General features: G+C 41.6%; 2 protein-coding genes across 7 annotated transcripts in view; one reads left to right on the forward strand and one right to left on the reverse strand.

The window, feature by feature from the left end:
* The window catches only part of AMPH (amphiphysin), a 90,412-nt gene extending 88,774 nt beyond the window's left edge, over window positions 1-1,638 (forward strand). For all 4 annotated transcript variants that reach the window (XM_081165155.1, XM_081165152.1, XM_081165154.1 and 1 more), the window contains one exon: window positions 174-1,638. In XM_081165155.1, the coding sequence (XP_081021281.1) occupies window positions 174-281 (108 nt within the window). In that variant the 3' untranslated portion in view covers window positions 282-1,638. The remainder of the gene's footprint in view (window positions 1-173) is intronic.
* Window positions 1,639-2,501: 863 nt separating this feature from the next.
* Window positions 2,502-25,761, reverse strand: STARD3NL (STARD3 N-terminal like). 3 transcript variants are annotated; one of them, XM_081165255.1, is made up of 9 exons: window positions 25,741-25,761; window positions 17,810-18,106; window positions 14,231-14,308; window positions 13,285-13,362; window positions 12,165-12,218; window positions 11,943-12,060; window positions 10,962-11,060; window positions 3,684-3,759; window positions 2,502-2,972 (listed from the first exon to the last, which is right to left on the reverse strand). In XM_081165255.1, exons 2-8 carry the CDS (start codon window positions 18,032-18,034, stop codon window positions 3,707-3,709), a joined length of 705 nt encoding a protein of 234 aa, XP_081021381.1. In that variant the 5' UTR covers window positions 18,035-18,106; window positions 25,741-25,761; the 3' UTR covers window positions 2,502-2,972; window positions 3,684-3,706. The 3 variants fall into 3 exon arrangements, with proteins under 3 accessions (XP_081021381.1, XP_081021379.1, XP_081021380.1); XM_081165253.1 differs by lacking the exon at window positions 25,741-25,761 and adding an exon at window positions 25,530-25,701; XM_081165254.1 differs by lacking the exon at window positions 25,741-25,761 and adding an exon at window positions 20,173-20,194.
* Window positions 25,762-26,659: the final 898 nt, after the last annotated feature.

Below are 26,659 nucleotides of genomic sequence, written 5' to 3' on the forward strand. Positions count from 1 at the left end.
TTGCTTATTTAGCTCAGAAATAATGTGACTAGACTTTTTAAGTCTGCCTTTCAAATGTTGGACTTCTCTCTGCCAGGCAAAGCTTTTTGATGTGTTTAAGCAATACATATAAATGTGACTTTTATAATAGAGGCATTTGAAAACTGGAAACGTTTCTCTCTCTCTCCTTGCAGGAAGCAGGATGGTTAACAGGGATTAAGGAATCTGATTGGCTTCAATACAAGGATGTAGCTACTTATAAAGGACTCTTCCCTGAAAACTTCACCCGTTGTTTGAAGTAGTTCTCAGCTCAGGCATAATAGACGTGGTAGGAAGCTCGGTCCTTGCATTTTGAATTTCTCCAATACACAGGAGCCCACCTTTATAGTCGAGCTGTCATGGTTTACAGACTGGTGCCAGACAAAAACTTGGTGACACATATCAAATGAGCATGACTGCAAGAAGTTAAAGCTAGCATATTCTGAAACAGTATGTGGAAAAAAATGTCCTTATTTGTTCACTTTTACGTGGCAACAGGTTTGTTTGTACTTTGTCAGAGCTATGGTGATCCTGTAACCTGATCCTTTCCCATGCAAATCTTGATTAGCCTCCTCAATACCAGAACCTTAACTTCTCTGCACTAATTGTATTGTATTGAGTTGCTGCACTGCAGAAGACTTGATTAGTAAGTAATCCTGTAGTACTGAGGTCAAGCTATTTTAATTTGAGTGTGTTTTTTTAAAAAAAAACCTGCAAAGTTTTTCAATGTTATTTTCAAACGTACATACATACATACAGACAGACACATGAAGATGCATTGTATGTGTATATAGAGCATAAGAATCATAGGTGGCCAACTAAAAGCATATGTGCCAGAGTGACATTGAGAGCAGGAAGGAATTGAGGTAAAGCTGGACAGGAATTGGAGGATGCACACATCTGGTTATGACAGTAAGGCTACACACGCCTGCTTGCTGCCTAGGTTAGACTAGAAGGAAACGCCAAAATGGGTATGAGTTGCTTATGTACTATAATGTGCCCTAAAGCAATACTATCATACTTTGGCCTTGATTTATGGCATGCTCCCCAAAAGGTTGACCACCACTGATTATATGCATTTGCACATATCTTACCCAACATTGTAGTTCCTTGATGTAGTATTTGTTCATACAGGCATTTGCTCCGATTGTCTGGCATTACAGTAAAAAATATATGTTCCAACTGGCAACTAGCTGCTCCATTGCCAAAATATTAAGACAGTAATATCTGCATTTGTAATGCAAAATCATCATTCCAAAATGACAAAAATGTTATCAAACTCAAACCTGCTAAAACACCAGGGAAGGCATGGCTCAGTCGCCTATATATTACCACCTGCTATACCTAGGGATAAGATAATTATGATAAAGGGTGTTATAATGCAAATTTTCTTACTTTAAAAATTGAATGGGTTGTATGACTAAGATGCTAATCTAAGGAAAAGATAAACACAATATATTTTCACTATATGTATTTATGCAGCACACCTTCAACAATCCCTTGAAAGTTTAAAAAATGTATTCTGTATCAATAAGTCATATGTAACTATTATGTTTTCCAGTGTTGTGTCATTCAAAATAAACCTTTGATCAGCTCCAGAAGCAGCTCAGTTGCTTCTCATCACTTGTACTTTTTCATTTGCTCGTGTGTATTAAATATCCTCCCTATGCATCTTGATGAAAACAAAGCAAGTGGCTTCACAACTAGTACTTGCTCTGCAGACAAAAACCTATAATCAGAGGCACAGGGAATGTGGCATGAAGCCTTTGAATGTGAGGTTAGTAAGCAGGAATGACCAAGTCACTGTCCCATATTCATTTGGCACAACCATGACTGTCCTTGCAGCCTTGTGATTTAGCAAGTCTCACTTCTGCAAGAGTTCTGCTTCATGGCATCTACGCACTTAATATGTAATGGCTACCTTTAGCTCAATTCCTACCTTATCTGAATGCCATGGGTGTTGCTTTAGTTGTATTCTGGGCTACTTCCAGAACATGGAGTAAGAAAATCACAAGAGCAGCTCCTACTGAAAATTAAACAGACTTTGACAATACATCCCCCCCCCTTTAGCTTCTTTAATCTACAAGCTCTAGGCAAGATGCTGAATCCCACACCAACCCAGCAGAGACACTATATCCCATTGTCTGCTCTAAACAAAGTCTTTTTGTACTGGACAATGTACACAGCCATTCATGTAACCCACTGTTTCAAATAACCAGCCCTACTTAGAAAACATATTGATAAAGTTTTACCACGTCTCTAATTTTCAGAATGTTAACTGCATCAGCTGGCATTTACATTTTTAAAAACAAGGCCAAAGCAATCCATATGGCTTAGAAACTGGCAGCACTAAGCCTGCTGTTTCCATTTTATCATCAGGCACAAGAGATCAAAACCTTACATTAACATAAGAGTTTATAGTTCTATTTAAGAGGAGGCAAGGCTTTCTCTCACATGTTGAGAATGTACACCACACAAACACATCTTATTAATGTGTTCCTTTAATTTACAAGGAGCGCTTATCTCCATCTTTTTTAAAAAAGAGTTAAAAAATAAAAAGTAAAATGGACGACATTAACAATTTTGTGAATCCAATTCTTCATTAGACGAGACTTTCATCATAAAGTATTACTTCATATACTATTACATCTATAGGTTAGATTCACAAGTACGCCATTCTCCAGTGGCTTCCTGGTCATTAGAAAATGGGCATCATCAAACATCATTGGTACATTACACACAAGCACTTTTTCCTATTAGGCATGATTCAGTCATTCTCTCATATGATATACAGAATTGGTGAGGTATTAACAGAGCCCAGGGATACTTTCCCTTGATAAATAAATAAATAAATGTTTCTGCTATGAGTTCCAATAATAAGTGAAACATAGTCATCATTCATTACAGTTCCAAGAGTAGCAAATTCTGAGTAATTCCACATTCTGGTTTTCACTCTGAAATAGAAAGCCAAATATTCAAATGCAAGACAGCCAGCAAAACTGAAACACCCCCACACTTAGAAACTGGAGTTAAAGGAGCAGGGAACCTTTTCCCAGCCACACCTGTTTTCTCTGCACAGGGGCTTGCTGGATAGAGGAACATTCAACCACTGGCTGAAACTGTACAGCCAAGAGCAGGTTTATCTGCTGATTCATTATGTAGTTACACGATACCCAGCTGTATCTTGTACCTAACCTCACAACCTGTATCTATGTCTTCAATATAAGACAAATTTATTTTCTTACTCAACAGCGCAAGTAAAGCACACAGAAACAAAATGCTACAGTGAAAATTTGTTCTGTACAGTGGTACCTCTGGTTACGTACTTAATTCGTTCCAGAGGACTGTTCTTAACCTGAAACTGTTCTTAACCTGAAGCACCACTTTAGCTAATGGGGCCTCGCACCGCCACCATGCAATTTCTGTTCTTATCCTGAAGCAAAGTTCTTAACCCGAGGTACTATTTCTGTAACCTGAAGCGTCTGTAACCTGAAGCGTATGTAACCCAAGGTACCACTGTAGTAGTATTTGGGGTTTAGCAATCTATAGTCTAATCTTCAAGCCAATTGTATAAATAATACACATTGGGGCAGGAGAACATGCAGGTTACAGCTGCTAAATTGTGGACAAACTGTTGACCCAGTACTTCAAATGTAAGAACTTACCTATTATTTTTTTGTCATATTTGCTATACAACAGGCTTTTCACTGTCCTGTTTTTCTTCAGATTCTTCATCAGATCCTTAAAAACCCAAATAAAAAGTAATAATGCAAAATGAAGCTCATAATGATAATTTTTTACATTATATATCAATCATCATGGGGAAATACCGTATTGGTCTGAATATAAGCCTCACCTTTAAAATTAAAGAGGAAAAAAGAAAAAAAAAAAGACCACAGGCACTCACACCTGTAAATGGCAAATATAGAAGACAATCCTACGGGTACCATTCCCTCGTGCTCCCAGGCTACTCTCTGGGGAGGAGGAGCCGCGCCGCTTTGCTGGCGGCCTCCCCTCCCCCCTCCCTTACAGAATGTGCACAACAAAGAAAAATAACATATTAATGAGATACAGCAGAAGCCCACTCCAGCAAAAACCATGGTATTGTGTTAAGGATTCTTTCCTTATCCCTACCAGACAGTGAATGTGCTCACCACTATGATTGGTTTGAAAGCAAATCTCTGGTTCTTTGAAAAACCCATCTGAATGCATAAACAGCAGCTCTCTGGAAACATCACTGGCACAAACTTTATGAAGCCTTGAAAACATATCCTGGCACCAGCCTCTCATTTAAAACGAAGACACAATTCTCATGAAATATATGGTGAAATAAAAAAGCAAAAGAGTTGGACTGATATATATTGTACCTGCAGCACCCTAAATCAAAAGCTGGGCTTGCAGTAGCATAACTAATTTTCAAATGCAAAAGTTTAGATTTTATAAGACAGGTCATGTGAGTATTTGGGTTTTGTGGAATTATGAACATATAAATTAAGATGGACATGGTAAAGGCATTCTAGTTTTTGGAATAGGGCAAACATGGTTTTTTAAAACTATCCCTAATATGCTGAATGATTTTTCTACTAGTGGATGAGGAAGGACATAGCTCAGCAGTATAATAAATGTTTTACATGCCGACTACTGACATCTACAGTAAAAGAGTAACAGGATCTCAGCTTGAGACCTTGCAGAGTCCACTGGCATTCATGAGATAGATGGACCAATGGCTAAACTCAGTACAAGGCAGAATACTGAACTGACTATATGTTCAGAATGATAATAGGGATCCACTTCCAGCCCCCAAGAATGGAACAATGATCTTTCTTGCGGGAGAGTAGTTAAGTAATTCCCTTAAAATCTACGGAAGCATCAAGTTATGTATCTGCAATAATTTTATTGTCTTACAGAGAAAATCAGCTTCAGTCCTTCTGTACACCAAATAGCGTTTAGAAAAAGTATTGTTTCTTCAAAGTCAGTATCACAGCTACAAAATAATGATCTTTGATTTGTTCCAGCATAACTGTGTCCCCTACTCCTGCAGTAACTGAAGCTCCCAAGAGCCTAATGCTCATCACTTTCTTTGCTCACCACTAGATGGAGATAAAAGAAAATTAATTCCAATTCTATTTCCTCACAATTCCCCAAAGCAATCCAAAATTCACTGTATTACTGACATTCACTACTGACAGTCATACAGCCAATATCACCTATTTAACAAACATACATATGAATAAGGCAGAACACAGAGGTAGCAGACTGCTTTGCAAACCTTTTAAAACTTTAGACTTGCACCCTGTTAACTTTCTTTCTCACACTTTTCTCTCGGACATCTTTAACCTATCCTCTAAGACAGGGGTGTCCAACTTCCAAGAGACTGAAATCTACTCCCAATATAAATAAACTGGCAGTGATCTACCCATTGGATTGACCAGAGTTATTGAGCTTTTTGGGGGGAGGCTTCATCAAACTTTGTTTTTGTTTGGTTGATTGCTGAAGATCATGCGATCAACCAGGATTGATCAGGAGGAGCCTGCAATCGACCAGTAGATCACGATCGGCTAGTTGGACAGGCCTGCTCTAAGAGAACAAAGGAGCAAGCATGGCTGCCTTGTTCTTCCCTAGACTAGTTAGACTAGAACCAGAAACTGTTTGATGCAACAATAAACAACTGTATTATTTTCTTACCTACAAGTATCTGTGTGTGTGCGTGTGCGCGCACGCAAGCTCCCAACAAGTAAAATCTACTCTCTAACCAAGATGCACTAGCTAAATGCTGCTCATTCTGCATACTAAAGGATTTGAAAACATAACTGACAGTGTTATTCCAAAACCTATCTAGTCCGCGTCCTGTTTCCCATAGCAACAAATCAGGTGGCTATAGGAAACCCATGAGCAAGGCATGATTCTTTCCTGCTCTTGTTCAGAGGCATGCTGCTCTTAATACTGAAAGTAAAATATACAGTGGTACCTTGGTTTACAACCATAATCCATTCCGGAGGTCTGTTTGTAAACCAAAACAGGTTGTAACCAAAGAAAAAAAAATTGTTCGTAATCCAAAACAAACGGGTTGTAATACAAAAAAAGGTTGCAAACCGGGACACGCACTTCCGGGTTTGATGTGTTTGTAATCCAAAACGTATGCAAACCAAGATGTATGGCAAACCAAGGTACCACTATATAGCCATCCTGACTGCTGCCCATGTCCACGTCACCACTGGCTGCTGACGCTCACTGCTCCTGCCTGGGCACACGACGGCCTAACCGAAAGGACAGGCCAGGACTGCTCCCTCCACCCCAGTCCTGTTTTGCTCAGGTTGGTGCCACGACCTCCTGGCACATGAGGGTAATGGATTCCCCAAGAATTAATATACCACAACTTCCAAAATACCATTTTTACATGTGGCGTCCTCCCCTTCTTTCATTTCGCGGAGCCACAGGAACCTTTGCGGCCTACCTGTCTTAGGAGCTATGAGACAGAAAGGAAAATAAAAGCAGAGGAAGAGGATACAGATAGGAAATGTCTGGGAATCCCAAAGTCTAAACTCAGAGACCCTGGCTTATGTCTCGCAGCAGGACTCAGGATACATCCTAGACCTCAACCTTCCTCTGTTCCCTCCCTGTGTCAAATTAAAGATTGTAAGCCCCCTCGGGGCAGGAACCTCTTTCTCAAGGGTCACACACAGTGATGGTGCAAAGAAATAACACAAAATAAATCTTGCTAAGCTCCTGCCCTGTGCAAGCTGAAGTCCGCTAGAGGCCTTTCCCTTAAAACCAAAGCTGTGTACACACTATCCATAGGGGCTAAGTCCGCAGAGCTGCATTGCTGACAGGCAGGGGCTTGGACCTTACAAATGCAATTGGCAGAGAGGGCTCTGTGTGAGGTCCTTTTCCCTGCTCTCCTGGAGAGAAAGGAGCATACTGCACTTCATGTTCCCCCCTCTTTCTTGGACCCATGCTGGATGCAGGCATGCCTCTTCCGCATGTGCCTGGCCTTGGTTATGTAAATGTCAGTTTTGTTACAAAAGTTGGGTGCCGCCAAACTAAACTGACATTTACATAACCAACGCCAGGGTGTTCCAGGCACTCACCCAGGGTCCGTGTTCCTTGGGAGAACAAAGACACGGCATAGATGGTCGTAGCTCCAAGAAATATGCTTTATTCTCCTATTGCCACTCTCTGTCTGCATGGAGGGAATCCGCATCTGACAGCAGGGTCTTGTTCTCCACAGCAGAGCACCCTGGAGTCCAAGGCCTCTCTCCCTGGCTCTCCGATGGGCCATCAACCCCTTTTGGCATGTTCCTCTCTCTATCCCAGGTGAGACCCTGGCTTGGAAAGAAACTGGAGCCTGCACTTTCCCACTGACCTCCAATCTTCCCTTTAATACTTCAAATCCTCCCATTTATTAATCTCCAGGTTTAGGGGTGGCCCCTGCAAATCCAGAAAGTATTTTGCCTGCATAGTTTTTACTGCTACTGTTGCTGTGAATCAATGCATGATAATAAAATAAGGCTTATTTTTAAACTTTCAGCTTGCTGCCTGATTCTTTCTGAAGTGGTCTTTCTGAAGTGGACTTGCTCCAAACAAGGTTTCACAGCCTAACTCCTAAGCTTTTGGTTTTGCTGCTAGAGGGGATTTTAAAACTCTGTTCGGCTCACATTTGTGGGTATCTGGAGGAATAAATTTTAATTAATGTATACTCTCCTTCCTGTTAAAACCCATTCCACACAGGGGCAAGATCCTGAAACTTTGGGAAATTCTCTTTAAAAAGATCTAGAACGTGTTTAGGATCAATGAGTGTGTATGTTGCCATTTTACTGGAACGACCTTGTGATTTAAAGGTGGGATGTGAATGCAACCTTAAAGAGAATAGAGGCATGGAAAGGTCATATGGTTCAACCTTGTAAGCAACCAGATATTCACAACAGAAAATATAATCTGGGGACCACAGCAGAGGACCTGCCAAGCTTTCAACATCTGTGGACAAGTCAAGCCAGGGAGCCAAGCCACATGCACCAGTGACGGGTGACAATAATAATAATAATAATGTTTCTATGCCACTCATCATCTCTGGGCCTCAGAGCTGCTCCTACCTTCAGAGTTCCTTCTCATGATCACTGATGGGCACACTTGATCCTACCTACTACTGATCCTGAAGAGCTGTCCAGCCCAGCTTCATGTCTCCCACCAAGTGCCCCCCTTCTAGAACACACCGCTCTCAACCGACTCTCAACAAACTCCCCCCCCCCATATTCACTCTCCCTTTCTAAGCCTCCTCCAACCTTCCGTCTCCACCAGAATTCCACTCTCTCTCTTCCCTCCTCCCTCCCTGCTTGACATTCACTTGGGAATTCTAATAGAATCACCTTACTTACCCTATTGCAAAAAGGGAGGAAGAGGTTACAGATGGGAAATGTCCGGGAATCCCAAAGTCTAAACTCACAGACCCTGGCTTATGTCTCGCAGCAGGACTCAGGATACATCCTAGACCTCAACCTTCCTCTGTTCCCTCCCTGTGTCAAATTAAAGATTGTAAGCCCTTCGGGGCAGGAAAAGAGATGGGAAGGCCTGGAAAAAAAACGGAAAAAGGGGGGGGACGACACCAGGTTTTTCCCCATTTTTTCCAAAGCCATTTTCCCCCCAGAAAAATAGAAAAAAATAGATATACTTTGAATATTCCACACACTATTCCCCCCCCCCCATTTTCCCTTAAAAAATGGCTTTGGGGGGGAAATGGGAAAAACCTCCCCCCACCCTCAATTTTTCTGTTTTTTTTCCAGGCCTTCCAGCACCCACACTTTGGAGCTCCCTGCCAACTGACACCAGGCAGGTGCTCTTACTGTACTCTTCTCGGCAACTGCTCAAAACATTTTCGTTAGTGCCAGCCCATCTGAATACGTAGAAGCTGCATGTGATTTACTTCCTTTTAACCACTGTTGACTTTAATCATCTTTTGAATACTCTTAAATACTTGCTTTTAACTGTGTTTTATCAATCATTTTAATGTCGTGTTGTATATTTTTGTAAACTGTTTAGAAAGCTCTCTTACAATCATGTGGTTTATAACATATTAATAACAAATTCAATTTTAAAAACACACACACTCCTTTTCCTTTCAAACAAGAGTTGGAGCCTTAGTGCAACATACTATTCAGTAACTGGATGTTGGTTCCTTCCGGGCCTGACATGCAAAAAATTTGCCTTACGCTGTGCCCCGGCTGTCCTCAAGTAGAGATGGGAAGGCCTAGAAAACCCCCCAGAAAAAACAGGTTTTTCCTGTTTTTTCCCAAAGCTGTTTTTTTAAGAAGTCCATGAGAAAAATAACAAAGAGGAAGAGGAAGAAGAAGAAGAAATGGAAAATGATAGTAGTTCAGAAAATGAGAGAGAATAAACTGAATGTATATGTTTTGTCTTCTGTTTGGTTTTTTTAAAGCACTACTCAAAAGGTAGAGCTTCTATGGAGCTTAAATACTGATAATCTGATTATTATTTATGTTGATGGTTTCTTGCTTTTTTGTTGCTTTTGAGGGAAAGGAGGGTGGTTACCTGTTTTAATGCAAGCATAGTACTTTTATATACACTGTGTTTCACACAATTTGTAAAACTACTCCACACTGAACTCCCCCCCCAAAAAAAAATTTTCATTTTTTCTGGGGGGAAACGGGGGGGGGGGATTTTTTTCTCATGGCTTCAAAATTTCCAGAAATTTTACATCTCTACTTGGAGCCATACTTTCCCTCACTAAATCTGTCTTTAATTCCTTTTTAAATCCATCATTACATTCTGTGCCTGCAAATAGTCAGTTTAACTATGCATTTTGTGCAAAAGTACTTGAATCCAGTATTAGCACTTGATCCCAGTAGATGTCAGATAATTTTTCTAGACCTTACAGATTTTGCTTTAATCATTACTGACTCTAGTTCAGTATTTTATTATGGTTGTGGATTTTTGGATATTTTATTGAACTAGTATTGTAATGGCTGGTTGAAATGCAGGATACAGTGGTGCCTCGCAAGACGAAATTAATTCATTCCGCAAGTTTTTTCTTCTTGCGAGTTTTTCGTCTTGCGAAGCACGGTTTCCCATAGGAATGCATTGAAAATCAATCAATGCGTTCCTAAGGAGACCGTCCCGGGACAGAGGGGAAGCGCCGCGGGCCTTCCCCTCTGTCCCTGGACCTGTTTTAAAGCAAGGGAAGGGGCAGCGGGGAGAATCGCTTCTCCCCGTTGCCGCCCCTTGGTTCAAAAGGGGTCCGGGGAGAGAGGGGAAGGCGCGCGCGCCTTCCCCTCTGTCCCCGGAGATTGCGGGGCTGGCAACGGGGAGAAGCGATCTTCTCCCTGCCGCCCCTTGCTTCAAAAGAGGTCCGGGGTGCGGGGGCAAGCTTCGTTTTGCGAAGCAAGCCCATAGGGAAATTCGTCTTGCGAAGCAACTCGAAAACGAAAAAACCTTTCGTCTTGCGAGTTTCTCGTCTCGCGAGGCGTTCATCTTGCGGGGCACCACTGTACTGTACAAATATCATAAATAAATGCAGGTGCCAACTTTTAAATTAACTTATTCTGACTGAAGGCCTTCAAGTTTTTTTGACTACAATATTTAATATTTATACAGTGGCACCTTGGTTTAAGAACAGCATAGTTTATGAACAACTTGGATTAAGAACGCTGCAAACCCGGAAGTAGGTGTTTTGGTTTGTGAACTTTGCCTTGGAATAAGAACATAGTTCGCTTCCTGCTGAGTGTGTTCTATTTGTAAATTGAGTCCCCCGCTGCTATAGGAAAGCACGCCTTGGTTTAAGAACGTTTGGTTTAAGAACGGACTTCCGGAACAGATTAAGTTTGTAAACCAAGGTACCACTGTAATCAAAAAGACTGAGACAATTGAAATCTGAATAAAATCAATCCCTAAAGTGCCATGCATTATCTTGATCTGATGAAACACCTCAGTACCTGCTTCAGATTCAGGTGGGGAATAGAACTGTCCATCAGAGGGGAGTCCCGAGTGAATAAGAGCAGCTCGTTCAGAGGCATCCTGCACCAACAGGAGTCCTGAAAGGAAATGAAAGCATTCCATGACTACAGTATCTTTCAAAGGAAGTGTCCAGCTTTTAAAATCTAGGGCTGTGCACAGTCCCCCAATTTCTCTGTGGCTCCAATGGGGGGGGGGAATCAGGCCAACCCACCCCGAGATACGGGTCCCAAATTAGTTTGGGGACATGGCAATGTTTAATTGGAGCTTTGGTTATTTTAATGGGGGATCAATTCTACAGGGAGGCCCTTTGCAAGCAGCTTCTGATTCCAAAGGAGCACACAGGAAAGATGCTTCAATCCTGTGAGGTGCAGCTTTGCAAGTTATTTATCTGCAGGGAAGCCACCCTGCAAAGGAACACCCTGCACTGCACAAGATTGTTGCTGCAGCACAAAAAACTGTTGAGTGGAGGCATCAATCCCTTCAGGGTAGGGTGTACGGCAGGAAGGAGAGTCAGGTGGCATCAGGCTCCTACCTTCTCCTGGGAAGACACAACTGGAGGTCAGGTAGATCTCAGCCTTTTCATGGAAAATGCCATGCCTTGTCTCTTCTTTATGCCTGATACCCTGACAGCGCTGGATCCCTAAGTCAACAAATCTGACTCACAGTGATATGTGGCTATCTCAACCCAACTCATCCAAGGCCTGAATCCCTTTGGTTTGGGATTTGGGTCTCACCTGAATTCAGTGCACAGCCCTTAAAAAGAGCAGTAACACCAATGATCTTTAAATGTCCTTCTTGTATGAATGTATTTCAGGGAAAGTCATTATAACAATTTTACTCTGTGGATACCACTCTCCCTCAAGCCCTATGTAAGAATATTGTGTACTTGAAGTTCCTTCTGTTTATAAAGTAAAGACGCTTCCTGGGGCAACTGCTAACTGCACTGTAAAGAAACTTACTGTTTCCTTCTTCTGCTTCTTGTGGTAAAACTTTGAAGTCTAGGAACCAGGTTTCAATCCAGGCAAGAATGAAAGATATGATGGGCAATACATAGCCAAAAGCCCCTTGGGTTAATAGCTTAAAGGGGATACATGAAGAGGAGAGAGAACAAGTTATGTCAAAACATCTCATAACAAAACAGTTACATGATATAAATTAGAATTCACTGTTATAACCCATACCTTGGACAGAATTACTTTTGCTAATAAAAAGGCACTGGTTACTGCTGTTGTAAACTGAAAGAAATAGTAAGAGTTATAAAAGCAACAAATTACTTTTGCAATCCATAGCACGATACCATAACAGTTAACCACATAACTACAATTGTCCTCATTAAGCTCTAAGCAATACTCAGCAATCTCACTGTTTGCTAATGTTATGGCCACAGGGTGTTTAATAAATGGGCAGAGCAATCCTACTAAGTATAGGAAGCTGGTAGAATTTACTCTGATTTACATTCAGACGGTTTAAATTACCCCTACTACAAGCTCCATTCAGGGGCAGGACTACTGCCAGCTGAGCCAGCCTAAGCCTGGCAGAAGAGAAATGGGCCTTTAAAATAGTTTGAATTATAACATCATTTTTGCCAGTGATACGTTCCACCAAGTTGCTATGTCAAATGACTGAGCTGAAAGTTTTAGAAAAGTCTCTCCTCATTGCACCCGCAGTGTCACGTTTTTGCAGCTTCCTTCAGCTTAAGTTCTAACAGCTGAGCCCCAGCTGAGTTGGGATGCGGGAATTTAAGTAAGCATAGCCCCAACTGAGTCCCAGCTCAGCACAAGAGCTTCCTACTCTAAACTTGCTCATTCTGGCAGATCTTGTGTTTGGATTGTGCCGTAAATGGTATTGGCCAAAGATTAAAAAATACTTTCCATTCTTCTGAGTTTCCCAACAGAGGAATTTGCATCCACAGGACACCCACGGAACTTTGCTCACCATTTGAAAGCATGTGTAATCTGCAATATACTATATGCATTCCCACCTTGTGAAAGTAAATGCAACCAATCCAAACAACACAAGCATACAATTTCTCTTCAAATTCCTCAGAAAACCAATCTTTAACACAAAGAGTTGGGCAAAGTTGATGCCTATCTTGCACATAACTGGTAGTCATGGCTAACTAAGTCCCTTCTCCACTGACATGAATTTGCACATTGTAAGAGTTATGCAAGAGGAAATCTTTTTGTTAGCTAGTGCAAATGCAAGTAGAACACGAGAGCTACATCTCACACACCGTATTATCTAAATACCATTTTTCAAAATCTTCCAACTTTTAAATTTAATTTGAAGTCTACTACTTACAGCTATTGCCCACCAGTGTTGAAGTCTACACAATGCGTATGCAAGTATCAAAATCATAAACCGAAAGACTGCCAGGAGCTATAGAGGAAGGAGGAGGGAGAGAAAAAGGCATTAAGGACATTTTTTAAAGGAACAAAATAATAATAATCAGAAACTAAAATTATATACAGTGGTACCTCAGGTTACATACCCTTCAGGTTATAGACGCTTCAGGTTACAGACTCCACTAACCCAGAAATAGTACCTCGGGTTAAGAACTTTGCTTCAGAATGAGAACAGAAATTGTGCTCCGGTGGCGCGGCAGCAACAGGAGGCCCCATTAGCTAAAGTAGTGTTTCAGGTTAAGAACAGTTTCAGGTTAAGAACGGACCTCCGGAACGAATTAAGTACTTAACCTGAGGTACTACTGTAAGTGATTTCTTCACAATCTAGACGACAACAAACATTTTCTGTGTGACACACTGATTTTACAGTTCTCCTCCTTTCGTTTTCATGAAGTCACTGAAACTGCATTTGAGCAATACTGCTGAGCAGAGTTTCTTCTTCAAGCAGATAGAAACTTCATTAAGAATAAGAAAATTCTGAGAGTGTAATTGACAAATATCCTGTCCACTCTTAGAAACAATTTTAGGTATCCAATTCAGGCAAGTTTCACAAGACTACTTTACATTATAATTACTAATACAGTGGTACATCAGGTTAAGAACTTAATTCGTTCCGGAGGTCTGTTCTTAACCTGAAACTGTTCTTAATCTGAAGCACCACTTTAGCTAATGGGGCCTCCCGCTGCCGCCGCACCGCCGGAGTACGATTTCTGTTCTCATCCTGAAGCAAAGTTCTTAACCCGAGGTACTATTTCTGGGTTAGCGGAATCTGTAACCTGAAGCGTATGTAACCCGAGGTACCACTGCAAAACAGAATTAAGATACAGGAAGCAAATACTTACGAAGATATCAAAGTACGAAGAATGGTAGTCATACTGGAGGACTTCTTTTTCTAATGTTTTCTCAATGCCTCCATTTACCTACAGAAAACAGAATTGATCAAGCTATTAACATAATTAATTTTCAGTTTTTGAAAGCACTTCAGCAGAGTTCTGTGGTTCTCCTTTTCAAAAAACAAAACCACATGGTACAAAGCAATTCAAAACATACATGCAATAAATCACTTGGGTCCTAACAATATAGCAGAACTGAGTTGAGAATAAAACTAAAGAGACTCGTGCAAGAAGTCTACTCACAGGAGCAATGTAAGATGGGAGCCACAAACTCATAAGTCACAGCTCCATTTCCATGCAAAGGAAAACTGCAACAAGATTTTTACTTCCATGGAATAAGAGCTTCAAATGTGAATACAAGTTCACAGTTCCATTACCCTTTTTGATCAAGCAGACTACCGTATGAGCAGCACAAATCACCCCCGGAATACGCCCACCCTGGCATTTTAACTTCAATCATACTAGAGATCCAAGGCTGAATCTCATATGCAAGGGTCACAAACATTAGTGCTTTGCTTATCAGAAAGAAGGAAAGGCCTGCCATGTATACACACAATTCACCACTTCCACCACCATTCTCTTGATTATGGCAATTTACAGCCATGCAAGTGAACACAGACTTGTTGTGTAACCAGATGCATTAACAAAGCAGTTCAAGACTTCTACCAAAAATCAACTACTGTGAACAGAAACTTATCACAATGTAAAATAAAGATCACTTGCCAGCTACCACTGGAACATGCAATTAGAAGTCATTAACAGGAAATGGACCTAAGGGTTTTTAACTTTGTATCTGTCAAATTTACTCCAATTTTAGCAGAAAAGTGTTTTGTCTTTAATAATTTATGAATTAGGTGAAAAGTAAAGTTTAAAGGAAGCAATACCATTTTCCAATTTGTAAAAAAAGGGGGGGGGATTACAATGCAATTATACATGCTGAAGCAGCCCACCAAGATATATCCAGTCCTCTGAGCCAGTGTCATACAGTGGTAACCATGCAAGCAGAAGTCCACATTCCAATTTCCCTTCAGCCAGCAACTCAGGAGGTGGCTTTAGGTGAGTCACTTTCTCAGCCCCAGCCACTTCTGCCTAAGGATGATAACACCAAAGCCCTGTCAGATGACAGAGAATTTATAAGATGTATTCTAAAACACTACAGAAATGCCAAGTAAGATTACCAGCTGGGAAAAGCATTCCTGGAACTTTATATTCACTATAAATACTTTGCTAAACTGTTTTAATCCAGAACCAAATGTTAGGTAAGATGCTGGAGTTCTATGATCAGAATTTATGAGACTGGAAGGTGGGGGTACCAGATGTCATTCATTCTTTTAACATTTCCCCTGCTTTTTGCTCCATTAGAGAAAATGTCTGTGCGCCCAAAGAAGGAGGAGAGCATTTTTAATCAGGAAAACAGCACAGAGGGGAAAACCGAACTCCCCACCCTGCAATGCATTCCTACTTCAGAGTGCCCCAAACCCACAGATTGGCCCCTGTTTAGATTTAATAACAAAGTATGAATTGGCTTAATTGCTGCTGGTTACAGACAGATTATATAAACTATGTAGAAAGATTCAATGCTCCCTTAGTATATTTGCTTTAATACATGTACAGGTATAACAAGCTAACTGGCTGAAAGTTCTCATATAAAAAAACCCCTAGTGTTGTTCGCAGACAAAATCAAACTTCTTCCACACCTCTTTCTTACCTAGGTAAATAAATAAAGAGCCTTTTCCAATACTCCTTGCATATTTTTATCAAATGAGTAGGCTGGTTATGGGACGCGGGTGGCGCTGTGGGTTAAACCACAGAGCCTAGGACTTGCTGATCAAAAGGTCGGCGGTTCGAATCCCCGTGACGGGGTAAGCTCCCGTTGCTCGATCCCTGCTCCTGCCAACCTAGCAGTTCGAAGCACGTCAAAGTGCAAGTAGATAAATAGGTACCACTCCGGCAGGAAGGTAAATGGTGTTTCCGTACGCTGCTCTGGTTCGCCAGAAGCGGCTTAGTCATGCTGGCCACATGACCCGGAAGCTGTACGCCGGCTCCCTCGGCCAGTAAAGCGAGATGAGCACCGCAACCCCAGAGTTGGCCACCACTGGACCTAATAGTCAGAGGTCCCTTTACCTTTAGGCTGGTTATGAAGCCAAATTTTCAATTATTCACAAACACACCATGCTCTTGTATGAGCAGTTGGCCTACTGCGTACCCAACATTTAAATTACTAGGCTCTTACAAAGCAGCACTGGTTATAAAGGCTACAGATTTATAGCCAACTAATCCAAGAGAAATAAATAAATAAAAATTAAAAATTGGCCAGCAGCACCTTAGAGACCAACTAAGTTTGTTCTGGGTATAAACTTTCATGTGCATGCACACTTCTTCAGATGCACACAAAAGCTTATACCCAGAACAAACTTAGTTGGTCTCTAAGGTGCTACTGGACAATTTTTTAATTTTTTAAATTTATTTCGACTGTGTCAAAACAACACGGCTACCTACCTGAATCTATAATCCAAGAGTTTACAGAACAGAAATTCATAAAATTCTGGCATCATGGTGGCTCCCTGATGAAAACTCTGATATGTAGGAACATGGTGGAGTACCAGCCTACTTGAGCACTTATACAGAAGGTAGTAATACACAAACTGAAGCCATCTCTGCTTACACAGGTGATCTGTAGCTGCAATTCATGCCAACTTCCTCCTCCATATCTAATCTGTTCACTCTTTTCCCATAAGTCCCTCTAACCTTCCAGCCTCACTTTTCAGGGGCAGGGTGCAAAAGCCTTTTTCTGCTCACAATTTGTTGGATCCAGGCCATTCTGTCAACATCAAAGGCTGTTGGAAAATGTTTCTTCTACGGTTTAGACAAGCCTTCCCCAACCTGTTACCCCCAGCTGTTTGGGACTACAATTCCCATCAGTCCCAGTCACCACACAAATCCCCAGCTTTACACCCCATAGTACACATGAAGGAAGCCCTTCAATTGGCTAGAATAGAATACTTTGTTCAAGCATAATTTCAGGGGAGGGATCCTGTGGTTGCCAGGGAAGACCTCTTTGGGCACAACCAGTGCTTTTTTGTGGGGGGGGGTGTGTGCTGGGTATGCATACCACTAAACATTTTGTGAATCTAACTTTGGCCTCATTGAGGGGCAGTATTTCAATATGGGTACGGAAATGAGAGTACCCCTAAACTTTTTTTTAGAAAAAAAGCACTGGGCACAACACTGGTAAGCCATGATGTAATCTGCATCTTAACATTACTGTTTCAATTATATTTCATAGTCGAATGCAAAATGTTCTTATTTATTATTCTGGACATTCTTACTCATCTGAACTGAGAGTGAAATACCTTCCAGAAATGGTTGAAAAATTCAGTGCAATCTTACACTGCTGAACTGGTTCATTTTGTTCGTTACAACTCATAAATAAAATTCAGTTTCAAGATACTAATTTAGCAAAGACTAGAGAAGCTCACTATTCTGGATCCAACCTTTTGTCAGAAGTACAGTTTGAAAGACACTCACATTTAACTCTATTATCCACAGCAAGGTTATAAACAAGAGGTCAAAGGTGACAAACAAGCAGAAAGTCCTTCGGACATCAGATATGCCTTTTTTCTCTCTGCTTTCATAAGACTCAATTCTTGCCATTAGCTGTGCTGGGTTGATGGAATGAACATCCCGTAAAGAAGGATGAGAGCTCAGACTGCTGCCATGGGCATTTTCTTGATCGTCTAACAGCCGACTCATCCTGTCTTTGGTTACAGCAGCTTTTTTCCAGTTTCAACATCACTATCAGGCTTATCCATATACGAGATTTCTCTAGAAAAGAAAATTCCACAATTAGTCATGTCAGCATGACCATTATTAATAAAGAAGCCCTACTTCATCATGTAAACACATCACAACTTAATAAAAGTGAGCTCAAATGAGTGACATGTTGCCAGGCAAATATAAGGTGGGGAGGAAGTTCTGCATTCTTGGGGGACAACCTAAATATGAAGAAGCCTGTAAGACTGCAGATTAGGGGGAAAAAATTAATGCTGGAAAAATGGCACCATGAACTTCTACAACCTACAGAACACTGGAGAGCACAGAAGAAAATGCTAAAGTACAGTGGTGCCTCGCAAGACGAAATTAATCCGTTCCGCGAGTCTCTTCTCTTGCGGTTTTTTCGTCTTGCGAAGCACGGCTATTAGCGGCTTAGAGGCTATTAACGGCTTAGCGGCTTAAAGAAAAAGGAAGCAAACTCGCAAGAACTCGCAAGACGTTTCGTCTTGTGAAGCAAGCCCATAGGGAAATTCGTCTTGCGGAATGACTCAAAAAACGGAAAACTCTTTCGTCTAGCGAGTTTTTCATCTTACGAGGCATTCGTCTTGCGGGGCACCACTGTAATTTATTATCCGGAGAAGTAACTTCTTGATCCAAACTGAGCAGTTTTGCCTCCTCCAGGATAGAATTATCGCTGCCTAGAGAAATCAAGGATTCTAGTGTAGCTGTGGTTGTACATCACTGTGTTCACATTCCCCCTCACACACACCAAAAGGTAGCAACCATCTCTAACTCAATTTTTATTTAATCTCCCAAAATAATTACTAAGAGTTTTAAAACGTTTTTAAAATGCCACTTCAATACCATTAATATTATACTCATAGTGCAGGCTGGGGAAACTTGACTATGAAAGAGGGACTGACAACAGTCCAATGTACAGTGGAACCTCGAGTTGAAGACGTAATCTGTCCCGGAGGCATGCCTGCAACTCGAAGCGTTCACATTCAGAAGTGCTGCGTCTGTGCGTGCGGCGCAATTTAGCACTTCTGCGCGGGTGGCGAAACCCAGAAGTAACTGTACCAGTACTTCTGGGTTGCCACAGGGCGCAACTTGAAAAGACGTAACCTGAAGCCGATGCAACTTGAGGTATGACTGCAGTGCACTATTTTATTGCAAATAAGAGGTGGATCAAAAAACTATTTGAAAAGCAACAAAGAAGGGAAATAATATTTTTTTAGTCCCCATACCAGTTCACAGTATCCTGTAAGTATGCACTAGTAACAGAAAACTGTGCACCAAAAGATTTTTTGAAAAAAACAAAACACTCCCAGGTTCAGGGTTGGCAGCTGAAACAGCACTCTTGTTAGGAGCTGGGAGTGCACTGCAACATTTTGTTACAGGACAACTTGGTATTCTTCTTTTCCTACATTTATGGAACAAAATATTATTTTTATGCTTTCCTCCCCAGTGTGACCATTACAACTTCAGGGAAACAATGTTTAATTTTTCATACATAGTGTAAGAACAGACACAATAACTGCACCTCTGACATAACTGCTCAATGACATTGTTTCTCATATCCAGCCTGTATAATACTGGAAGTCTATTTTTTAAATATATTTTCCAGTTGAAGATAGAACCTTCTGTTAATCTGGACCTTGCCAGGCCTGCAGAACCAGAAACTACAGCAATCTGAAAGCACTTGGTGGAGCAGCCACAATAGATCACAATAGGTGGAACGTACAACTTTGTGTCATTTTAGTGCAAACTGGTGGGAACTTTGTGTAAGATTTTGCTGCCTGCAATGTGGAATCTTGGCATCCTGATGGATAAGAATAAAGGTGGAAGAAACAGCAATGAAGCCAAAACAAGAGGAAAACAATAGCATGTTTTGGCAAGCCAGTGCTAGAGTATTTTGAAGTGCTGTGCATGGAGAAAGGCAGGTAAAGGACGGGCCTCAGGTATACAATTTCCTATTCAAGGAAGGACTATTCAATATTTTGCACTAACTTCCTCATTCATCTGGACATACCAATATAGTGCAGGTGATAAATATTAAAGGACAGCAGAGTTAACAAGTGGGTAGCTAAGCCTCATTGCCTAGATTCATGATGTACCATAGCTACTGGGATGTGTCTTGATACTTAGCTGCATACCTTTCCTGGTGTCTCCCTTGCAGCTAGGTGAGATATGAGAGTAGCATTTTTCCACTTCATTATGTATTTTCACATTTGAAAATGAGTGGAGATTAATTCATTCTTTAAGTTCAATATTAATTTATGTTTATTGTATTAATGCAACCATTATATATAAACAGACCTGAGGGAACCAAAAATTAATTATTTCCTTCTTATTCAAAGAGACTCAAACACCACTAATAAAAAGACTACAGAAGAAACACTACTTTCCACATGCCACTACATTTGTCAAGTTACATATTAACTGTTTGAAAAAAAATGCAGCCATGTGGGTTTTCTCACTAATTTATATTTTAAAAATTCAGTTAGCATTGGGAAATTTTCAGATGCACTAGAGAGTGATCTAATTTAGCATGTTTATTTCCCTGGTATTTATAAACAGAGCTAAAACCATTGAATACCAACCTTGCCTATTACTGTATTTGCAGTTGCCATCCATTCATTGTTATTAAATAACTAGCAAATAGAAAACTTTCCATACAAAAATAAAACACTGGAAAATTAATTGTCCAAAGCTTAATACCTAAGCATGATACCTAAATAAGGTGACAGTATTTTAATTTCTTATTGCTTATTATGAAAATGGATACATAGAGAAGGAAGAAAATCTTACCAGTAGTTACTGTCAAGTCACTAGATAAATTTTACTATATACCAGACTAGAAAAAATTCAGGTGCCTTATTCTCTAGATATCTAAGGGTTTTCTGCAATTTAAAAATAAAACAGAGTGAAGCAAGAGAGGGGTGGTAATAGGCTAGAGTGTTAATGAATTAAAGAGAATGCATCCAATGAAGTAAATGGAGAGAGAAGTAAACTATAGGTCAGGATGTGGAATCAGAAACATTTTTATACACAAACATTTTTACTAAACAGGCAACTATTTAGCTGCATATCTCATTATGTAAGTAAAAACAACAAAAATACATACCATTATTAAAGATATACTCCTCTCCAAATTGGTATACATTGGAAAAGATGGAAGATACAACTAATCTCTATTATCAAGAATGCTTACAGCATCATCAGGTCAAATGTGTAATAAAGTATGCTGTTTACATTATAAGCAGAGAGTACATTTGTACTGTCAACTCATCACTAATCCCAAATGTAAAGAAAAGAACTTCAAGTATTTAGGAATCTTCTAAAATACTGAAATGTTGTGCCTATATTTTGCTTGCTGACATGATTTATTTATTTTAAGCCTTCTTTATGTCACTAACATTAATATCCAAACTCACTCATAATCTTACTGGGCATGCCATTTATCTCAGTCTGTTTTCCACATATATAATGGAAATTAGTGGCCTATCTTTGTTTCTACCAAGTATGACAAAGGTGGAGGAGTGATCTGCATGTTTACTCAAATTCAAAGTAAATCCTGACACTTACCCTCAAGAAAATGTGCATAGGATTGTCGCTGTAACCTATCAAGATACTTTTTCTACCACCTTCTGCCAATTCTCTATTCAGCCCTTAAACTGGAATTCAGTAGCTGAATACCTACATGGCACCACCTCTCTTCCTTCAAATGCCTTTTCAAAACCTGCTTTGGCATAAATGACAGCTTTCCAACTACAGTGGTACCTTGGTTCTCAAACTTAATCCGTCCCATGAGTCCGTTCGACTCCTGAAACTGTTCAAAAGAGACAGCTTCCAATTGGCTGCAGGAGCTTCTTCAACTCAAAAGCCACGTCAGATGTTTGGCTTTTGAAAAACGTTCGCAAACCAGAACATTTACTTCTGGGTTTGCGGCATTCAGGAGCCGATCTGTTTGACAAAGAAGCCATTCAGGAACCAAGAAACCATTGTAGTACTCATAATAAAATATCCCTATTTCCTCCTTCAGTTAAAAAAAAATTAATCTATTTGTGATTATCAAAAAGGTTTACAAGTTGAGTAAGATAATATATCATCTATAAAACACCACATTCAACCAAATGAAAGAGCAGCACGTTAATACACACATAACAGGGTTTTTGAAAAACAATTTTCTCCTGAAGTCTCCCATATAAAACTTACAGTATTTTTTGCTCTATAAGACACACTTTTTCCCTTCTAAAAAGTAAGGGTAAATGTGTGTGCGCCTTATGGGGCGAATGCAAGCTGAACAGCTATCCCAGAAGCCAGAGCAGCAAGAGGAATCGCTGCGCAGCGCTCCCTATTGCTGTTCTGGCTTCAGGGATAGCCCCTCAGTCCCTTCCCCCACCTCCCAGAAAAACCCCCAAGAGCCACGCTCCCTTTAAAGAGCTGCCCTTCTCCCTCCTCGGGGAAAAGCCTGCAAGCGCCGCACACACGCTCCACACGGCTCATTAAAGGGAGCGCTGAGCAGAGCCTGGGATGCATACAGGCTCTGCTCAGTGCTCCCTTTAAATAATTCCCCCCCCCTACATTCCCTCTAAAAACTAGGTGTGTCTTATAGTCAGGTGCGTCTTATGGAGCGAAAAGTATGGTATCATGTTCTGAGGTCAACATTTATGACCCTGCACTCTGTTCTGCAACCATTAAATGTTCCGTGATCAGTACAAAATGTTTGGCAAGTGATGTTCTTCAGCAGTCTAAAGAACAACCTCTTGGGAAGAACAGTCTAGCATTATAACTGGCTCATTTCCACAGGGCCATCAAGAGTCATCTATTTAGAGTGTCTGTTTAGACAAACTACAAACAGCAGAAAATGTTTGTCCTTGGCTTACCCACATCATTTGTTTGCTGGGGGCAGGGGAAGTAAGTCACAAGTCCAGGTTTGCACAAAAATGACAAACCAAGCGCTTCCGTTTGCTGCTCTCAGTACACAAAAGGGAAGGAGCAAAGAGGGGACTTTCAGTGGATAGTGCTAATTCATGTTAAACTATAGTTAACCATTAAATATGGGTTAACATTACATGCAGACCAGGCTACTGAGGCTGTGCTATAAAATTCAGTCATATGTAATTTGGTACATAGTTTTACAATGAAGAATGTTAAAAGCCCATACTTTTTCAGCATCAGATTCTGCTCCACTCTCCTCCCAACTTTAGCTAGGTATTGGTCTCCTCCCAATTTAACTAGTCTCAGAAAACACCTGCTGCCACATCACCATATTGCATAAGTATCACACGCTACTGCAACAATTCTTCCATTCAAAGAAGTAACAGTCCATCACCATGAAGTAATTGCGCATCTCTATCCATCTCTCAAATACAAGTCTGACAGACAGACTGCAACCTCAGAACACCATACTTTAGACATGATCTTATCTATTTATAAATATGTGGAAATTTTTCAGATTCATTGACCTACTTATTTCACTAAGCAGATATACATGTTTACATACACTACTGAGGACAGATGAGTCATGGACTATTAGGGTTGGGAGTGCCTTGAAAGATAAAAGCATTGTCTAACATCTTTCATGCCCTTAAGCAACAGAATAATTTACTGTGCAATTTTACTTTTGACACTACTTGGAAGCAACTCTTATCCTTACTCCTCTGGGGATCAAAACAGATAAAATTAGGCAGACTGACAGAACAGTTCTAAACCCTAATTCTTGCTATTGGTGGGGGTTGTTATGATGGAGGTGACATCATAATCACTCCTCTGTCAATTTCTGCTGTCCTCTGCCCTAGCAGGGGGGTAAAGGACACCACTGCAGAAGCCCCCAGTGTGCAGGAAGCTACTACCAGTGGTTCTCCCACTGATGGTAGCCTGAGGAAAGCCTCAAAATGTGGTATTTTGGTGGGGGGCACCAATCCAGTCCCCACTTTCTGCCATGGTTGGTGCAAGTGATGCATGGGCTTCAGGTGCACAGGTCAATCTCCTACTTCACCACGCACCTTCCTAGCTGGGGATCAGGATTGCTCTGTAAAGCGTCAAGTGCAACCTCATTTGTAAGACTTCATGCAGTTATATTTTAAGATGTACAGTGGTGCCCCGCAAGACGAAATTAATTCGTTCCGCAATTTTTGCCGTCTAACGAATTTTTCGTCTTGCGAAGCACGGTTTAAACGGTTTAACAAAGTCGCAAGAATTTTTCGTCTTGCGAAGCAAGTCCATAGGAAAATTCGTCTTGCGAGGCAAATCGCGAATGAAAAAACCTTTCGTCTAGCGAGTTTTTTGTCTTGCGAGGCATTCGTCTTGCGGGGCACCACTGTACAGTGGTACCTCGGGTTACAGACGCTTCAGGTTACAGACTCCACTAACCCAGAAATAGTACCTTGGGTTAAGAACTTTGTTTCAGCCCTGTTTAGGGAAGCTTTTAATGTTTGATGTATTACAGTATTTTAATATTTTTTTGGAAGCCGCCCAGAGTGGCTGGGGAAGCCCAGCCAGATGGGCGGGGGTATAAATAATAAATTATTATTATTATTATTACTATTCAGGATGAGAACAAAAATCGCACGGTGACAGCGGGAGGCCCCATTAGCTAAAGGTTAAGAACAGTTTCAGGTTAAGAACAGGCCTCCAAAACGAATTAAGTTCTTAACGCAATGTACCACTGTAATCCAAAAACACAATGTATGAGCACGTCAAACTCATGTTTCATACAGGAATCCTCATCAGTGATCTGCATTAGATTGGTGGTTTCTACACTCCATTTAATGTGTCAAACAGCCCTTAGAAAAGATCCAAATCATCAAGATAATCACGTTTGGATGATACAAAGTTTTAAAATAGGCAGTTAAAAACCATCATCCGGAGAGCAGCCTACTTGAAAAGAACGCAAGCAAAACATCTCTCAGCCAAGTTACAAATGACTAATTTCCGCAGCGTCTGCTGGCTGAATTCAAGACACAGAGGCAATTCTGCTATTATTCCCTCAACCCCATTAATTGCGACAACTCACAAAACCCAGATTCTTAAAGCAGTGGGATGCTGGGAATTTAACGACACATTCTGTATTTTGCGTGTTTGCATTTCCAGTGCTCTGTTGTTTCGAAGGGTTCCTGTTATCTGCTTTGGGCACAAGCTCATCTACAGCGGAGTACAAGTCAAGCCCATCGGTCCATCCAAGCCCCTTCCCACGCGGGGAGACGAGGGGGGAAGGGGGGGCGGCGGGAGGCAAGAGGTTAAACGTGGGGCGGGGGCGGTGGGTCCACTGGCGACAGGAAAGAGGAAGGGAAACCGAAACAGGGAGAAGGGACGTGACCCGTGAAATTTAACTTGTGCTATCGCGGGGGGGGGGGGGCACTAAAGCGACCGCGAAGGCCGGGCGGGGCGAAGGGGCCTTATCGCCGGCGCCTGGAGGCGGTGAGGGGACTCGGGCGTCGCGCAGCACGCGGGGCTGAGGGCTCCTTACCGGGACGCGCCGCTCTCGCTGCTGGCCGTGGTGGGGAGGGAGGCTCAGGCCGGCGGAGGAAGCCCCGCCTCGGGCGGCTCCTCCCGCCCCGGCCGCTCCAGAGGGCGGGCAGAGGCGAGGCGACGAGCGGCCGCCTCCCTTAGCAACGGCAAAGCGGGCCTCTATTTTCGGAGGCGGAGAGGGGCAGGTGCGCGCGCAGCGGCGAATTTACCTCAGCCCGAGCAGCCGAGGGGAGTGGGCGGGGCTCGCGCCTCTGTTCCGCCCTGCGAGCCAGGGGGCGGGGCCTTCGCGGAGCAGGTGCGGCCAACGGTCGCTCTCAGCGGATGGGTGGGAGCCGATTGGTTGGTAGCAGGCGGGGGTGGGCCTGTGTGACGCAGGCGGCGCCTGTCTTCGGGAAAACGCAGCCTCAGGGCGGGGCCGCCTGAGGGCTCCGAATGTTGACAGACTCCCAGCATGCCCTCCGCGTGAACTTTGCGGCGGGGGCTGATGGGAGTTGGAGTCCCAACAGCATCATAGACCGTGTCTGTATTGGATGGTCAAGTGGTTGCCCTGTCATTTATTTTTGAATTTGTATACCAGCTTCATAAAAGTACATAATAAAAAATGCAGAACAGGAACAGAAACGAAACCCCTAACTGGTAGCCAATGCTGCAAAAGACAGAATCAGGATTCAACCTTAACAGATTGGAGAACTTGGCCCAAACTAATACAGTAGAATTAAATTCATTTTTTCCCCTTTTTTAATTAATTTTCCAACATTTTTTAGACAAACAAACATATATCTTAACTGTACTTAATCCAAACTTAGTAACATTGGTAAGTGACTTCCTCGGATCCCCCTGGCTGAGTTTCAGTGTATATCATTGTAACAGTTTTCCAAAACCAAGTTTCTCATAAAATTAACTTAATCACTTAACACCTTTCTTTCTTTCCATTTTAACTTTAAACATATTATTCTCTAACATTACATATTTAAATCCTAAGCCCATCTGGTATTTGCAAGTTTTTCCAATTAGGTTATCTTAACATATTTAACTAAATAGTCTTTGAATTTTATCCATTCCTCCTGGTACTCCTCCTCCTCCTGGTCGCAGACTCTTCCAGTCAGGTCAGCTAGCTCCAAAAAGTCC

Source organism: Podarcis bocagei (assembly GCF_964188305.1).
Source record: "Podarcis bocagei genome assembly, chromosome: 12".
In the NCBI taxonomy this organism is placed as follows: Eukaryota; Metazoa; Chordata; class Lepidosauria; order Squamata; family Lacertidae; genus Podarcis; species Podarcis bocagei.

Excerpts from the sequence above, each read along its gene's own strand:
- STARD3NL (XM_081165255.1), bottom strand. The coding sequence starts at position 18,034 with ATGAGTCGGCTGTTAGACGATCAAGAAAATGCCCATGGCAGCAGTCTG. Across the intron at positions 11,061-11,942 it reads AGAAGCAGAAGAAGGAAACA|GACTCCTGTTGGTGCAGGAT; the intron begins GTAAGTTTCTTT and ends ATTTCCTTTCAG. Across the intron at positions 3,760-10,961 it reads CCCACCTGAATCTGAAGCAG|GATCTGATGAAGAATCTGAA; the intron begins GTACTGAGGTGT and ends TGGGTTTTTAAG.